This window comes from Gordionus sp. m RMFG-2023, chromosome 4 (assembly GCF_954871325.1).
Source record: "Gordionus sp. m RMFG-2023 chromosome 4, tfGorSpeb1-WG-v2, whole genome shotgun sequence".
NCBI classification, from domain to species: Eukaryota; Metazoa; Nematomorpha; class Gordioida; order Chordodea; family Parachordodidae; genus Gordionus; species Gordionus sp. m RMFG-2023.
The window spans coordinates 25,979,479-25,998,539 of record NC_088778.1 but is presented as its reverse complement, the minus strand read 5'-3'; the positions used below and the strand labels follow the sequence as shown (position 1 = coordinate 25,998,539).

Below are 19,061 nucleotides of genomic sequence, written 5' to 3'. Positions count from 1 at the left end.
GTTATCAAGAATATATTGATCAACACAAATTCTAATTTATTTTAAAGATCTGATGACTCAGTGGTTACAGAGCTCTCTAACATGCGGCACGGAGGTTCGAATCAATTTCTTTATCACTATATCAAGAGATGGAAACTATTAATTAACATGTATACATAGTATCCATTTAATATATTAGTCATGAAAGGAGGGTGAGACTTACCATCATTAGCTTAGATTCGCAGTTCAAGTTTATTATTATTCTATACCTGTCTTTTGAAAAGTCATATTGAAATAATTTTTAAAATGGTTTTCTCAAAAGGGAGATTTCAAAAATACGGAGAAAGGCGAATGAATGTTTTAAATTGTCGATCATTTTTGAGACTTGTTATATAATTTAAATATTTGGCATGGCCAATGTTTTATTATATTCTTTTCTAGGTTCCGGTCTTATGTATTTTAAATCAAACAATTATGCCATACCCAGGCCTGAGTTATGGTGGAGAAGCTATCAGCGGACAGCAACGTCAAAACCCAAATCCAGCAAGAGACTAGCACCTCAAGCCGACGGAATCAAGATTCAATTCCTTATTAGTATTGCTAAGAAGATAGTATACCGCCTCAAGTTATTGACCTCACCAGGGATTCCTTGAAATTCCAGTTTACAGAGGAAGAGCTCAAAAACCTCAATATCTTGGCGGAAATAGATATTACCAAGCTTTAGCTAAGCATTTCATGAACGTCATATGTCTGGCAGAGAGGTCCCCAGGTTTCCAGCTCAAATGAAGAGATGTCTATGAATTCCCCCTCAGAATCGCATGGAGGAATTGAAGCAGATATGTTATTCAGGTTCCTCAGTGAAATTGCTTACGAGGCACAGATATACGCAAAATAAGTGGCTTGGGGAGGTGGGGGTGTACAAGATTGTCGGTAGTCCCCCTCCGTTAATGGAAGAAAAACCTAGCCTAGATGCACGGACGGAAGGCTGGGTGCTCAACCAACCGTGCTAACCAACCCCCCTCCCCCCTTCCCGAAGAGAGCCAGCCCTCAACCTTAGCAGACCCCAACTAGGAGTTTTTAAACTCCTAAACCAAATCAAAATTTCCAAAGAGAGAAAGGAAACTTCCTAACAATCCGTCAGTTCGTGGATTCCCTGCCCCCATCCGCTCTACAATGGGACTAAGGGATGGCCTGCCTTATTGGGGGGAAACCTGCCTCGCAAAGCTTGTTCACGATGAAATCCGCCAGTGAATCCAAGATTATAGGCCTCAGTAGTTTTCCCTATCAGGGAGAAAAAGACAGGTACCCTGTGATAACGAGGAAGATGACGTAAGCCCAGAGTATGACACAGATGTGGAGCTGCCAACCACTGAACAATTTAAGTTGCAAGGAGGCCCCATCATTATTATTTGCTCCAACAGGATATCCCCTTAAAGTGCCGTCCTCTTGCCTCAATTAGCGCCGACGGTCGATAGTGCTTCTATTGGCAAAGCTCCTCCGGCTAATGGGTATCGATACAACTGATAGCCTAGAAGTGAGCCTTCAGGCCAGGCTCAACCTATCTGCGTTTATCCTCAAACCTCATTCCTTCCAATCCCCCTTCACTCGTAAAATCGCTCTTAGGGGCTTCTGCCCGAAGCTTGATAACCAATCCATCCAAGATCATGAAGGATATTTTTAAAATTGCTTTATTCCACTCGCCACCAAGTATATTCCAATCATTTTAATGGTGCAGGCCGCAGTGATCGAGATAACAGACTTAGCATTCTATTCCCCGCTATTTATTATCCCCAAACAAAACGACACTCCTAGGGTAATTTCTGACTTCTCAAATGTATTCCGGAACTTTATTAAGTGCCCTATTCGATTTATACCATGATCTCCCAGATGCTAGTATAGCTAACAAAGCAACCAAGATATATCTGAAGTCCGCCTTTTATTTATTCCCGCTAGCACAGAGCAGGGGGAGGTTCTTTGGATTTGTTACGACTAATGCTATGTAACGCTACACCCTCCCTATGAATGCGAATATCGTATAAGACTTTTGTGTTACCATGCCAATTACTTCGTATTTGGATAATATCATTATATTCCATTCAGACGATCTCGACATGGCCGCGACTTGGGGACTTGTAGTTAACGATAGGAAATCAGTCTTTATTTCGGATGGGAAGATTACTTTTTGGGAATCGAAACCAATTTCGTCGCTAAGATGAATTCCGTAGACCAAAAAAACAAAGCCAGGCTACGTTTTTGTCAATTAATTCTCTATAAACACTCCCTTTTACATGAACATCGAAAGAGATAGCCCTGAAGGTATTAAGAATTATCAACCATTTGCAGGTCTATTAAGGCTTTTGCCCTGAAGGTATTAAGAATTCTCAACTATTTGCAGGCCTATCAAGAGTTTTTTACTCATACTATACTACCATAATGAACGCGGATGACACCCCATCTCCCTATATATTACTTAAACGTATGGCAAAGCAGTGGTAGTATTGCGGCCCTGATGAACCCTATTCCCTTCGTCTTCCCTATAAACAGCATCATCCACGTAGACGCATCGTCCACACATATTGGTATCGCTGAATCCTTCAGGGACGGATATTCCTTCACCTTTGGTAAATTAAAGCATGCGCTCGGAATATCTGAAATGGCCACCCCTCACATCAGATAGAGCTTCTGGCTGCATTGGGTGCAAATATTCTCTTAATAAATACAAAAATGTGGCATCGTTGGTAGCAGTTATCCATGTCGCGTACACCATCGTTAAGAAAGGCGGATCTAGGTATTCCGTCTGTGAACATCTCATCACCAGACATGTTATAAATTCTTAACTTCGTGCACTAGAACATCACATGGACAGGGTTGCCATGTCACCCCCCATCAGCGGGAGACTCCCGCAGTTTTTTAGTTTACCCGCAGACATCTCTCTCCCGCAAAACTACCTCTATTTGAAATCTCCCGCAAAAATCTACCACAATTTTTTAATTTCTCCCGCAATTTTTTTAATAGTATTTTAACGTTTTTAATATATAAATAATAATTTTGAGAGACATTAATTGATTATTTTTATATTTTTAAAATATTAAATATTTATTCGAAAAACATGTCTAGTTTGTAAATTTCTTTCTGTCCTGTTTTATTTTCATCCAATAATAAATCATTCATTCATATAAATCAGTACAGGGGAGTATATCAACATCGATTGCAATACAAAATTATTCTCAAAAATAATAAATATTACAGATGCAACTACATTTGCGGAACTCGTATACATCTATCATGTAGTTCAACATTCACAGAGCTATATCATCACAATATGGGTTGAATTTTTTTCTCATGATATTTAACGACTTCATATAAGTGCAACCCTTACTTATGGCAGAAAAAAAATGAGCAAGGCTTCACAAGTGTTCTAGTATCTGAATCCTAGAGCTAGACGATGTGAAATATGGGCATCTATATACAATTCTAACAGATGCATCTAATAAGGGAAATATTAAAACATTTCCTTTGATCCTTCCCTATTTCAACAAGAATAAAACATCTTAATAAAACTGTTTTTTTTCCTCAGATAGTGAAAAATCCAACAATGTAGCTAGCCACATAATGGTAAATATAGCTGATTCAGGGTTATCAACGATTTACATGTTAACTTTCTGCGCTGATAATGCCTCTGTAAATTTTGGCAAAAACCAAAGTTAACAAATTGGGGCAGCACAATAATGAATTAATACCAATTGGCTGTATATGCCATATACTACAGCAAGAAGGCTAAATGTACTATCGGTGGATGTCGAAATAATTGTGATGAAATGTTTTAACGAATTTAGTTCATCAACTAAAAGAGTTAATGAATTAAAAGAGTTGGTGAAGTGATCTGACTTGGAATGGTGTGAGTTGTTGCGATATATACTCATCAGGTGGTTATCATTAATACCTGCCATCGATAGAATTTTTAAATTTTACAAACCCTTAAAAAAAATACTTCTTATATAGGATTTTAAAAGCTGTCCTAAATTTTGAAAAATTATTTCGAGTATGAAATGGCAGAAGCTTATTTGGCATTCGTTTCAAATGTAGGAAATCTACTTCATGCAGTTAATATTTAGTTGCAATCAGAATATTATTTATTAAAAAGGATTCACAAAATCATGCTACAGCTCTGTTCATCTCTACAGTTAAAAATTGATAATAAATTTTACGGCGCTATTGCTAAAAATATTATATTAAAAGGTTCAAATAATACTCTAATTAATACATTTTTATATGAAGCAGATATTTTTATTACAATTTTAGAATATTTACAATCAAAATTTGATTTTAATAACTCTATTTACAAATGTATAAATATTATGACTTTGGAACAGAAACCATCAATTGATGGTTTTTATAATTTAATAAATATATTAAAAATACCGAAAGACATTGATGTCTTGTTTGAGGAGATTGTAATTCTCTCTATTTTTTATGATACCCCACAATATTTAGTTAGATAGTCTAAAAGCAAAGGAGAAATGGGTAGAATTTTTTCGTAATAACGATAAATCCCTATGCTTGGAAAATTTATGCTAGTATGTCTTCTCCTTACCTCATTCTAATGCCTCATCCGAGCACATTTTTAGCCTGATGAGGACTGCCTGGAAAAAGGAGAGAAATCGGATTGCTTTAACAACATTAGAGGCCGAGCTAATGGTTAAACAAATATATAATATATCATGCCAGGAATTTTATAAATATCTCAATAACGACGGTAAACATTTAGTTCTATTCTCAAATAAAATATAATTAAGTTTTAGCAATGGCGCTATAAAATTTATTGTCAATTATTAACTGTAAAGTTGAACATATCTTCAGCATAATTTTGTAAATCTTTAATAAGATTCTTCTGATTGCCACTACACATGCATATAATAGATTTCCTACATGTGAAATAATTCCTAAATATACCTCTGCCATTCATTATTGAAAAAAATTTTCAAAATGTTAGGACAGCTTTTATAATCTTTATTTAAGAAATATTTTTTTAAAGGTTATAAAATTTTAAAATTCTATCGATGGCGGGTATTAGGAACATATCGCTACCAACATAGTGCTGACTCAATTCTGTAAATACACTCTGTTTTTACCAAATTCACTGAGGTATTATCAGATCAGAAAGCCGACATGCAATTTATTGATAATCTCGAATCTGCTATATTTACCATTATATGGTTAGCTATGTCTTTGGATTTTTCACTATAGGGGAAAAAATTTAATAGTTTTATTGAAATGACCTTAATTTTGTTGAAATAGCGGAGGATCAAGGGAGATTTAATATTTCCCTTATTAGATGCATCTGTTAGAATAGCATATGTAGGCCCATCTTTCAAATGGTCAAGAATTGACCTCCTAATTTAGGTTCTAAAACATTGATGATATTACTCATTTGTGTTCTACAAGTATAATTTTCATTATATTAGAGTCGTTAAATATTATGGGAAAAAGATTCTACCAACATTGATGATAAGTTTTTCTGTGAATGTTGTACTACAGGATAAGTGATTACAATTGCCGCAACTGTAGTTGCATCTGTATTATTTCTTATTTTTGGAGTACCTTATTATGTATTTAAACGTGATACGTGATAATTAAGCGCCTATCCCTATAATGTTATACACACACACGGTAGATTTCCAATTGCGATAGTTTTGCGGGACATTCGCAAATAATATATTTTTAATTGTAAAATTAAAATCGTTTTTTTTATAAAATTTTATCTAGTTTACATTCTTTTATATTTAAAAAAAGATCGTTGGTTTTTTTTATAAATTAAAATATTTTAATAAATCATAATGTTATTTTATTTTGAAAAATATTTACCTACTTTGTATTTATATAAACTAATTATAAAAAATAATAGGCGAATAGGCCCGCAAAAAATTTTTTTTAGCAATTTTTATATTTATACCGCAATTTTTATATTTCTCCCGCATAATACCAAATTTCTCCCGCAATTTGAAAATTTTGACCTGGCAACCCTGCACATGGATAGCCACCGTGGACAACCTAGCATGATCAGGAAATGACCCAGCGCATGCTATTCTACACGACATAGACATTGGCGGTCTTCCTCAGATGGAAAGAGGCTCTACCCTGGATACACCCGTCCACGCCACTACGCTTCATCCGAAGTGGATACCCTCAACGAAGATGTGATGAAAGCCCTAGAGGGAGACTTTGATCCGACGATCTTAGATAGGACTCTATACATCTAGATCAACACGACAGGAACCAACGAGGAACTCAACCCCAACGAGGAACAATACCAGATCCCCAAGAAACCATAAATCCTTACCCTTTCCATTTGCTTATTTATACATATACAAACTTTATAAATCGCACTCTGATAAAAAATATAGGATAATTTCTTTTTGTTTTTCTATCATTATCATTTTAACCAACTCTGCTAACGATCCGGAAATCCGAGAGAATGGATAAAGAAATAAGATCCTATGTCTATATAAAGGCACATACATGTCAAAACAATTATCTTTTTATAATGATTCTTCTCTGCATGATTACCAGGGACCCAAACCGTTATTTATAACGGTTCAGTATGTAAAAAATTATAATGGTTACGTTTTGGTTACGGTTCTAAAGAAAAAATTTATAAAGGTTTGGTTCAGCTAATAATAAAGGTTCATTAGGTTAGAAATTTTTTTTTTATTAACACCTTATAGTGTGTACAAATTGTGCGTTGCAACGCAGCGTTTCAAAACGCAAGCAATGCATTTTAAATGCATTCGTTCAAATTGAGCACATATCCGTTTTTCATTTAAAATTTTTTTTAAAAACGTAAACCTGCTTGCGTTTTGCAACTATTTTCAAATTTTGTTGAAGTGGAGAAATTAACCACCATCAAAAATGTAAGAATATATATAATTAAATCATCATTTATTAATTATTTTAGATCATGGAATGAAGAAATAACAAAAAGATTTGCTGAAATGTTGGAACCTGAAGAGGTTATTTGGAATCAGGCGCATCCTGATCACAAGAAGACATTCTCTGTGATGGAAAAACTGGAAAAACTTTCCATCATAGGAATTAAGTTAAATAATATATAATATTATTAATAATTTTATTTTTAGATTATCAGAAGAATTTCCAGATTATGATTGTAGCGTGAATTAACTAAGGAAACGCCTGGAACTTCAAGGATCAACTCAACAAGGATAAATTAGCGAGACCTTCAGGATCTAGAGGAGGGGTGCATGAATATAAATATAAGAAATATATTAATTTCATGCAAGCCACGGTTGCTGACAGACCTACTGTCAGTAATTTTCAGGAATCCCCTCCTCAAACAAGGAACCCTGCTAAAAATCAAAATGATTTGCAAAAGCTTATGAGTGTATTGGAAAAAAAATCTTCTAGTATCCAGTAATTCTTATTTTTATCTATAATTTATTTATCTTTTATATAGAATCTTTTTGGATAGCCTGGTTGATGTATTGGAAGGTTACAATTCTGATGAAGACTATTTTTTCAAGACAGAAGTTTTAAAAACAATGCCAATTATCAAGATTAATAGAAGAAATACACAAACAACAGAAACATCTGAAACAGCTTTAGATATTTTTAATATTATTATATAATTTTGATATCTATATTTGTTATATTGTTAATTTTTGATATATTGTTATTAATAAAATTTTTATATAATTAGTAGTGGATAATTATGTGTTAACTTCTTCCTAAAATGTAATTTTTAAAATATAAATAAGATTTTAATATATAGCAAAATATGATAAATATTTATGATTATATTTATTGGCTAAAGTCAAGGTTTCACTCTTAGTTTAGTTTTATTATGATTGAGGGCAATTTAAAATATTTGCATTGTTGAGTTTAATATATATAAATCTACAACCTTCATCCCCATTATTAATCCTCAACTTTGGATCCCACTTCATTTAATCTATTACAATTAACACTAAGCTTACAAATATATAACTAAACTTAAAATTATTTCATGATCAATACTTTATTCAAATTTTATTTAATATTAATAAATTTATTATAATAGTAATATAAATAAATTTATTATAATAGTAATATAAATAAAATTATTATAATAGTAATATAAATAAATTTATTATAATAGTAATATAAATAAATTTATTATAATAGTAATATTAATAAATTTATTATAATATAAAAATTTAAGAATTTATAAAATTTTTAAATTTATCCCTAATGATTTTAGATTCCTGTGAGCTTGAGTTGTTTTCCCTGCTTGCCAAAAATGGTCTTGTTGTAAGGTTAGCCAATGTAGGATCTGTATTGATGATAATATAATTTTAAAAATATATATAAATATGATTTTAAAAATATGTGCAGCAGCATTCCAAATTGCTGTGCACACTGATTTCACAATATAACTTATACAGGATTTTGAGATCCTTGAACTATAAGCTAGTTGTGCAAATGATACACCAGTTATTAAATACCTATTATATAAATAATTAATTAAATTTATTTTACCTTAATGTAACAAACAAACGATCCTCAGCATCGATTTGTTTGTTACAGTTAGTAACTTTTGGATTAATGTCCTCATATATGAGCTCCAGTATATAAGAAAATGTTGCTCTTCTCATTCTTATATAGTTATAAAATTGCGAATTTGTTAAATCGCCTTTAATATTAATATATTCTGAAAAAAGATTTCTTTTAACAAATATTTTGGATGTCTTGCTCTTCTTCCTTCCTTATTTCTTTGTAGTAAATACAAAGCAAGTAATTTTTTTTGTTTTAAATTTAAATGTTTCATATTGAAAAAATAAAAGTTAACGCATCAATTTATACATGGCTGCGTTTACGTTTTTTTATATGCGTTTTAAAACGCTGCGTTGCAACGCACAATTTGTACGCACTATTAGTTTAATTTATTTTTATTATAAGCATTGTATTATATATAAAAAAAGTATATATTATTCATAATAACTCAGTTTTATATATTATTTGAACGTATAAGTAATATATTTTCTAATATAAATGGATTCCTTTTTGTTCGTTGTGACGATAACACAAATTTTAGCCCCGAAAAGGCCCTTTGCGGGAACCGCCAGTACTATAAGAGCAAGTTTATATAATTCTGGATATTCAAATTATTCCATTTCAAAATAACTGAACTGGTTTTTATAAAGATTCTTTCTCCTTCAAAAAAAAATTATATCGGTTTGGTTACGGTTCAGATATTTATAACTGTTTATAATGGTTCTAAAGGTTCGCTACGGTTCCTCCCTGATGATAACGCCATCTTTATCTCCCAAAATATCCGAACCGATCAGCTGCGATTGGTTGAATTATAAATGTAATAATTATATTACAATACGCATTTGGCCGCCATATATTATTATACTTACTATTATATACCTTATCAGCAGCTTAAAAATTGTAATAGCTTTTCGAAATGTATTGTGATATAACTAGCAATAAAACAATAAAAAGATATGTCCTGCGAAACCACAGGGTCCTCCAGTACCCTTTGGCACTGGTGTGGGGTGGGAGTAAGTTAAAATTTAATAATTTTTAAAATGCCTTATTAGATTTATATTAAATATTATTAAAAGTTTAGATACACTAAAAAATTTTAAATAACTATTTGTCGAGATCCATCATTTAAGTTTAAACATTAATGATGTCTGATTCGATTGTATGAACTACAATTAGTTTGTTAATCAACTGAGTCGTGTCGAAGAAAAATGAGCCACGTTTTGGGTGGAAAAAATCGAACCAAACTGACTTGAGTTATGAACTCGGGTCGTGAACTCAAGTCTTATATACTTGAGTAGACGACTAGAGGAGGATTTTAAATTAGTTATAATTAATTAAGATAATGATTCTGTTTTTTACATTTTTTTTAATATAGACTTCCAATTTGAGTCGTGAATACGAATTATATACTTGAATCGACTAGAGGACGAATATTTCTATTCACTTGAGTCGACTAGAGGACGAATATTTTAAACTAGTTATTATTAATTAAAATATTTGTTGTTTTTTTTACATTTTTTCACTTTATACTTCCAACTTTAGTCATGACTACGAATTTTATAGGACGAATAGTTTTATGAACTTGAGTCTCAACTTAAGTCGACTAGAGGACGAATATTTCAAATTAGTTATTATTAGACCTATGCGCTAGCCGGCCGTTGGCCGGCCGCCGGCTTTTTTGGGTATGCCGAAACGCCGCCTTTCATATCGCGGCGTACGGCCGGTGCAGAATTTTTTTTCATATTTTATACCTTTTTATTTTAATAATTGGTCAACATCACTGTTGTAATTTTATTAATGCCAATCAGGATTTTAATGAATTTTTATTTTCTACATGTTTTTATTATATAATAGGAATTAATAAATTATAATAGTTATTAAATAGCAATATATTTAAATTATATTTCACGCACTCATTAAATTTTTTGTATTTATTTTATGAATGTTATATAGCTCCACCATATTCTTCTACAATTTTAAAATTATAATTATATTGATGTTATGATAAATTTCACTCCACCATATCCTTCTACAATTTGAAAATTATAATTATATTGATGTCATCATAAAATTCACTCTACCATATCCTTCTACAATTTTAAAATTATAATTATATTGATGTCATTATAAAATTCAATCATTCAAAGTTACCATAATTTTACATATTTTTAAAATGGATGCATCAACATTTAATAATTCCATAAATAATTTTAGTATTATAACAGTAAATAATAAAAATAAAAAATCTTTTGTTTGGAAATTTTTTGGTTTCTTACATTTAAAAAGAGATAATAAAATAATTTCCATAAATTCGGACAAATTTTATTGTAATTCTTGCTTGGAAAAGGCTATTGTAGACGATGAGGATTCAAATAAGCCATTTTCACAGTATAATTTTTTAAAATATTATACCCTCATATTAAGCCAAAATCTTTAATAAATTAAAATATATGTTTTGTAAAATATAATCTAGCTATAGAATTCAAAACTTTTCAATCAATATTAGCACAGGAAATTTGTTAAAACACTTGACTTCTGATCATAATATTAAAGAAGATACTTCATCAAAATCACAAGATTTAAAAAAATATTTTATATCCAAACCAAAATTCCAGACAAATTCTAAAACTTCTAAAAAATGGCTTTTATCAAGGTTATTATGTTGTGCTGACTTATTACCTTTTCAATCAATTGATAATATAGGAATGAAAGATTTTTTGAAGGTATCAAATTTATAAAAATATTGTTATATTATTCATAATATCTACCTTTATGTTGTTTTTTTTCTATTAAAATAGCATTAGCTGATGAGGAAGGTTTACAATAGTTGAATTTCATAGCCATGCTAATAATATGATTTACACATAGACATGAATGATTTAAATAATATTAAATTTGTCCTAATAACTAATTTATTGTTTGACATAAACTAATTCTGTTATAAATTTCAAAATACTTATTTTTAGAAATATCAAGTTATCAACTATGATTCTGATTTGCCAGACAGGACAACATTAAGCCGTACTGCTCTTAATGATGTTTACCTATCAATGAAAGCATATGTACAAGAACAAATTAACTCAGGGCCAAAATTTTGCTCTATTACATTCGATATGTGGACAGATTAATATAGAAGAAGAAACTATATTACATTTACACTTCATTTAATAAATGATAATTTTGAAATGATTTACTTTACTTTAGCAACTCATTATATAACCCAAAAACACACAGGCGAGACTATTCTAACTGAGATTGAGAAAATAGAAGAGGAATTTAATTTAAAAAAGAAAAAAATACAAATGGTTACAGATGCTGGGCCTAATGTTAGAAAGGGTGTAGGTGAATATGAACACCACTTATGTTTGGGTCATGGTTTACACAATCTTGTTAAAGTAGATGGTAATAAAGAGGTACCCTTTGTTGAAAATCTAATCATAAGAATTAGAGAAATTATTACTGCTCTAAGATATAAAACTGCAGAGGTTGAATTTGAATTCGCAGATCAAAGAAATTGCCTAAGTATAATAGATTTAACATCAGACATGTTAGATCTTGATAGCACTGATCCATACCCAGATACCCGTTTTCAAATTGGAAATTCCAATGATAATAATTCAACGCATATGAAAACTTTAAAATTAAATGTCCCAACACGTTGGCATAGTATATTAATTATGCTAGAAAGCATATCGGGATTAAATAAGAATTTAATAAATAATGTTTTAAAAAGAATTGGGAAACACTTTCTAAAATTATCAACCTATGAATCTGATCTGGTAGAAGAACTATTGGCATTTCTATCAAAATTTAAAGAAACTGTAGAATTTCTTTCAGCACAAAAGGGCCTACGTTAAACTTGGCGTTACTTTTTAGAAGTGAAATTGAAACACATTTAATAGTAAATGATAGTGATAGTTCTGAAATAATTTCACTTAAAGAAAATATGCTAAAAAAATTTTGTTACGATTTCCGGTTTGTGATCTGCAAGTAATAATATACATGTATATTCATTCATTTATTTAATTTATTTTTTATTTAAAAAATTATCTAGGTATTGGCTTCTCTTTTAGATCCAAGATTTCAAAAATTGACAATTGTGTCAAAGTATATAGAAGAGCAAAATTGCACAACTTCAGAATTTATAATAAAACATCTTAAACTTAGAGAGAATGATGATATTTAAGTAGTAAATATAGCGACTGAGGATCAAGAGATATTATCAAATTCAAGTTATTTGACAAAACTGGCAAATAAACATTCCACAATTAACAATTATGATTCCACATTAGGTGACTTAGAACAAGAATGCCACATTCTACTTGGAAAACGACATTCACAAGAAATGGGTGTTTTAAATTTTTGGAGTCGGCGCAACAGGTCTAGTTATTATTAATTAGGATGTCCTCTAGTCGACTCAAGTATATAATTCGTATTCACGACTCAAGTTGAAAGCCTATGGTAAAAAAATGTAAAAAGCAACAAATTTCTTATTATAATAACTAATTGAAAATATTCGCCCTCTAGTCAACTCAAGTATATATTCGTCACGACTAAAGTTGGAAGTCTAAACAAAGTAAAAAATGTATAATACAGAACAAATATCTTAATTAATAATAACTAATTTGAAATATTTGTCCTCTAGTTGACTCAAGTTGTAAAAAATTAAGATTAGTATAAAATAAAAGATTTTCTATGTAAAAAGTTAAAATTTGTATAAAACATAAGGTTCGCAATATATATTACTTCTATAACTTTTTCTAACCGAAGGATTAGTCCCTTGTAATAACATAAATAATCATCACATATGTGAAATGCTGCAAACATTCGTGAAAATAGATGATGTACACTCTAACTCTTTCGAGGGTGATAAAATTAAATTCCTGATAGTTAATTAAATGCCAATCATTAAATTTACGGATAGATAAAGTCAATGACATATATACTAGACTGACGATTCATTCATTAAAATGCATTTTTAAGTGTCGTTAAAAGCAAATCAGCTGGACCCGCCATCTTGGTAACACATATAGTAATTATTCTCATGTTAAAAACTACTATTAAATTGATAACTTGCATCCTTATTATCTCGATGATCCGGTAATTCTTTAATAAAGCTTGCCTTAGATATAGGAATAATTTAGGCTCTCGTTTAAAATTTGAATAATGATTAGTGTAACCAAGATGGCGTCTCCAGCTGATTTGCATTGATTTACCCTTTTAATGAATGAATCGTCAGTCTAGGTATTATATGTCATTGGATTTAGTTAACCGCTAAAACTATGTGATTATATGGGTTAGGATTAATTAAAGGTTTTGTAGATATGGATTACTTCTGGTTTTTACCAATATTTAATCATTTTTTAATATGTCAAATCTGTCAATTCATGTGATTAAAAAGAAATTCCTTGAGTTGGACAATAATCGCAGTAATTAATTTCAATAAATTCTAAAAGCTAAACTTGTAAAGTAAACTACATTCTAATTATTTAAAAAACATCTATAGAATATGTATAAATTGTATTGCTTTATAAAAAGGATGGACCATATATTCTTCCTTAATTTTAATAGATCAATATTCATTTAAAAATTAAATTAACTTTTAATTATTAAAATTATTGATAATATATTTTAGACTACCATTTACTTAATCGGAATGGCTTTAATAATCATATGTGGCTATCCTATGAGTTGCAAATCTGATTTTGCATCTAAACTTAAAGAATACCTTGACAAACAAGATGGCAAAAATATTGTTTTAATAACTGATTCAGATTATATGAAAAATAAAAATGAAACTTATAAAAGTGTGTCAATAATTGTAAAGCATGATTAAAAATTATTTATAGATCTAAAATATGAAATGGAGTTAAGACAAATTCTCAAAGCTCAAACAAAAAAGTTTTATTTATTTATCTAATTTTATAAAGTATTTTATCAGATTGTTAAATGAAAAGAATATAGTCATTCTAGATTCAACTAATTATATTAAAAGTATTTTTGATTTATGATTTTTATTTTAAATTACTCTAGGTTTTCGATATGAACTTTTTTGTATAGCAAAATCACTGGGATTAAAATATTGTGTGGTAAAATTTATTGCACAAATATTTAATCAATTATTTTAAGATATATTGTTGTATATCTGAAGAGGATGTCATTAAAATTAATAATGAAAATACAAATAAATATGAGACAGAAATGTAATTAAGAATATAGTAAAATTTTAATTATCCTAATTTTAGATTAAAGGAAATTATATCTAGATTTGAGGAGCCATCTTTTAAAAATCGGTGGGATATGCCCTTATTTGTAATAGATCCTAGGAAAAAAGATATAAATTTAGATGAGATTTATAAAACAATAATTGTGAATAATAAAGTTTTAACACCAAATATTGCAACTAAAAATCAAGCTCTTCCTCTCAATTATATTCAAGATATTGATAAATTAACTCAGGAAATAATTAAAGTTTTATAGGAAATATATAAATATTAATAAACATGTAATATAAAAAGGAAATTTTAAATGCTCAAAAGAACAATATCGAATGTGTAGAATTTAGCAACTCTTTGAAAACTTTGACATTATTTAAAAAACATAATATGATAAATTTGTATAAGATGCGAAAAAATTTCATTAATATGATAAATAATAATTTTTCTTCAAAAATTGAAGAAAATTCTAAAAATATAATTAACAATATTAGAGATATATTTATTGATTATTTAAATGAACAATTGTAAATGGTACAGGTATATATAATAAAAATTTTGTATATACTAAAATGTTTTTAATTATAAACAATATTTTTACCAATATTAAAATGACCTGGTTTTAGAGTAATAGATAATAAATTATCTTGGAATGTTTATAAAACTTTAAAATAGGTTATAACATAAATACATGAAGGAGGGGTCAGTATTGGCAAATAAAATCTCATATTTTTAAAAAAATTATTTTTTAACAATTTCTTGATGTCTGGTACAGAACAGATTTTTGGGCAATCAAATCTAATTCCTTCTTTATAATTTTGTCATATAACAAGCTTTAGTGTTATAGATATTGCATGATGATGTGTATGCATATCTGTTACCAATTCTGAGATATAAATAGGTATACCTGTGTCAATATCATGTGTTATGAACTTAATTTTTTTTATTTCAAGTATAATTTGATACTATACAATTACTGAAGAGAGCTAGCTACCTAGAGACATTACTATTCTTCTGCCATTTTGAAGGCTTAAACTATTATTATATAGACAAAGAATTGGAGTAATAAATAAAAATTTATTAAGAGGTGGAGAAATTTGGTACAAAAGTGAATTACATATTAGGCATGGTCATTGTATACTACAGAAGAACTTTATTTAGAAGTAATTAATTTGAAATTTTAGGAGATAGTAAAATATTTAGACCTGGCTTTACAGAGTAATGATAATTAATAAGAAAGAACCAAAGCACAGGGAAGATGAAGATTTGTGGGTCAAACATAAATTTTATTTAATGTAGAAATCTGTGTAGCTTCTGGGAAATACTAAGGAAAAGCTTGTGCTCAATGATGTGAATGATTTTGTGGATATTCAGTTAATCAACAAAGAAGCATGTAATAAACGAAAACACTAGGAAAGCATAGGTTTAAAATGAAGATGCCAGTTTACCTTTAAACAAGTAAAATGGGGCAATCAGTGAAAAAAAGATTTTTGTGATTCCTTGAAAATAAAATAACAAATGAGTTGCAAACTTATTTGCGATTTTTTAAAATGATATATAACGCTACTAGTGTTGTTAAACGGCTAAGCCGAGTCGACTTAGCTACGACTCGAGCCTAGTTTCTAGTCGATAAAACAGCTCAGACTCGAGTCGACTAAATGAGCCGCATTAGTCGGCTCACTTAGTCGACTCAGAGGTTAGCTTGAGTTTAATTTAAATTTAGAGCCAAAATTTATTTTTATGTTATTGAGATATTTTAAATAATAATGTAGAATTTCATTTATTTATTTTTAGTGAAATAATTTATTTTATTTATATTTAATGTTAATATTTTATTATTATCAAACAAAAAATTTTTTTAAATTTTATTTCAAATATGTTTTGATCGATCTTATAATAAAAATGGATTTATTTATTTTATTTTTTTTAAATAAATAAAAATTCATATTTTCGAGCTAAAATTTTTAAGCAAAAAATAATTTTGCTTAAATACAAAAATATTTTTGAAACACATTTTGTTGATTTTTTTATAAATTTTTAAATCTTTTTTAAGAAATATTTTGTTAATTTTATCATAAATAAATAATCTTTTAGGTCAAATCTTCTATAGTTTTTTTTTATATTATTTTTATAAATATATCTATATTTTAAGTTTATTATTGGAGGTGGCTTTTTCTAAATATTTTTTTAATAAATATATTTATATTTTAAGAATATTAAAAGAGGTGGTTTTTTTTTTTCTAAATAATTTTTTTTTAAAATATATCTATATTTTAAGTATATTAAAAGAGGTGGTTTTTCTAAATTATTTTTTTATTAATATTTATGTCAAACTTTTTTTTAATGCGACAATTGTCATATGCGTTATTTTTTAAGATTTTTGAAATTTTTGGACACAAAAGGGTTATAATATAATTTATATTGTAAAGATATTATATTATAAATTTAATTAAGATGTTCCCTGGAAAAATGATAATTATCATAATAGGTAGGTATATTTTTGAACATATAAGATTTTTTTGTGACGCTAATGGGCAAAAATATGTTTCTTTAACAGGTAAAATTTAATGTAGATGTACCCTAGATAAATGACAATTGTCATAATAGTTATTTTTAAAGTTTTTTAAATTTTTTTGACGTAAATAGGCTAAAATAAGTACTGCTAACATGTCTAAATAAAACTTCAGTGAAGATGTACCCTAGAAAAGTAACAATTGTCATAATCGTTCGAATTTTTTTGACGTAAATGGGCTAAAATAAGCATTGCTAACATGTTAAAATAAAATTTTAGTGAAGATGTACACTAGATAAGTGACAATTGTCGTAATCGTTGTTTTTAAAATTTTTTTGACGTAAATGGGCTAAAATAAGAATTGCTAACATGTTTAAATAAAATTTAAGTGAAGATGTACCACAGATAAGTGACAATATCGTTGTTTTTAAAGTTTTTCAAATTTTTTTTGACGTAAATGGGCTAAAATAAGCATTGCTAACATGTTTAAATAATATTTTAGTGGAGATGTACCATGGATAAGTGACATTTGTCATAATCGTTGTTTTTAAAGTTTTTCGAATTTTTTTGACGTAGATGGGCTAAAATAAGCATTGCTAACATGTTTAAATAAAATTTTAGTGAAGATGTACGATAGATAAGTGACAATTTTCATAATGGTTGTTTTTAAAGTTTTTCGAATATTTTTGACGTAAATGGGCTAAAATAAGCATTGCTAACATGTTTAAATAAAATTTTAGTGGAGATGTACCAACTATTATGACAATTGTCATTTATCTAGGGTACATTTTCATTAAATTTTTAATTTATCATCTTAGCAATCTATATTTATGCCCATTTACGTCAAAAAATTCAAAAAACTTTAAAAACAACGATTATGACAAATGTCACTTATCTATGGTACATCTCCACTAAAATATTATTTAAACATGTTAGCAATGCTTATTTTAGCCCATTTACGTCAAAAAAATTCGAAAAACTTTAAAAACAACCATTATGACAATTGTCACTTATCTATCGTACATCTTCACTAAAATTTTGTTTAAACATGTTAGCAATGCTTACTTTAGCTCATTTACTTCAAAAAAATTCGAAAAACTTTAAAAACAACGATTATGACAATTGTCACTTATCTATCGTACATCTTTACTAAAATTTTATTTAAACATGTTAGCAATGCTTATTTTAGCCCATTTACGTCAAAAAAATTCGAAAAACTTTAAAAACAACGATTATGACAATTGTCACATATCTAGGGTACATCTTCACTTAAATTTTATTTTAACATGTTAGCAATGCTTATTTTAGACTATTTACTTCAAAAAAATTCGAAAAACTTTAAAAACAACGATTACGACAATTGTCACTTATCTAGAGTACATCTTCACTTAAATTTTATTTTAACATGTTAGCAATGCTTATTTTAGCCCATTTACGTCAAAAAAATTCGAAAAACTTTAAAAACAACGATTATGACAATTGTCACTTATCTAGGGTACATCTTCACTTAAATTTTATTTCAACATGTTAGCAATGCTTTTTTTAGCCCATTTACTTCAAAAAAATTCGAAAAACTTTAAAAACAACGATTATGACAATTGTCACTTATCTAAGGGTACATCTTCACTTAAATTTTATTTTAACATGTTAGCAATGCTTATTTTAGCCCATTTACGTCAAAAAAATTCGAAAAACTTTAAAAACAACGATTATGACAATTGTTACTTTTCTAGGGTACATCTCCACTAAAATATTATTTAAACATGTTAGCAATGCTTATTTTAGCCCATTTACGTCAAAAAAATTCG

The 19,061-nt window shown here is 28.7% G+C and overlaps 1 protein-coding gene across 1 annotated transcript; it reads left to right on the top strand.

Annotated features, from left to right (window-relative positions):
• Positions 1-13,948: 13,948 nt before the first annotated feature.
• Positions 13,949-15,006, top strand: LOC135928063 (protein KTI12 homolog). The gene is made up of 7 exons (XM_065464394.1): positions 13,949-13,995; positions 14,162-14,333; positions 14,376-14,427; positions 14,468-14,520; positions 14,560-14,615; positions 14,656-14,729; positions 14,772-15,006. Exons 2-7 carry the CDS (start codon positions 14,183-14,185, stop codon positions 15,004-15,006), a joined length of 621 nt encoding a protein of 206 aa, XP_065320466.1. The 5' UTR covers positions 13,949-13,995; positions 14,162-14,182.
• The last annotated feature ends 4,055 nt before the right edge of the window (positions 15,007-19,061 follow it).

What these genes read in the sequence shown, in the direction of transcription:
- LOC135928063 (XM_065464394.1), top strand. Translation starts at nt 14,183, where the DNA reads ATGGCTTTAATAATCATATGTGGCTATCCTATGAGTTGCAAATCTGAT. An exon ending in CTCAAAGCTCAAACAAAAAA is followed by an intron (nt 14,428 to 14,467) that starts GTTTTATTTATT and finishes GTATTTTATCAG; the next exon opens with ATTGTTAAATGAAAAGAATA. An exon ending in TTCAACTAATTATATTAAAA is followed by an intron (nt 14,521 to 14,559) that starts GTATTTTTGATT and finishes AAATTACTCTAG; the next exon opens with GTTTTCGATATGAACTTTTT.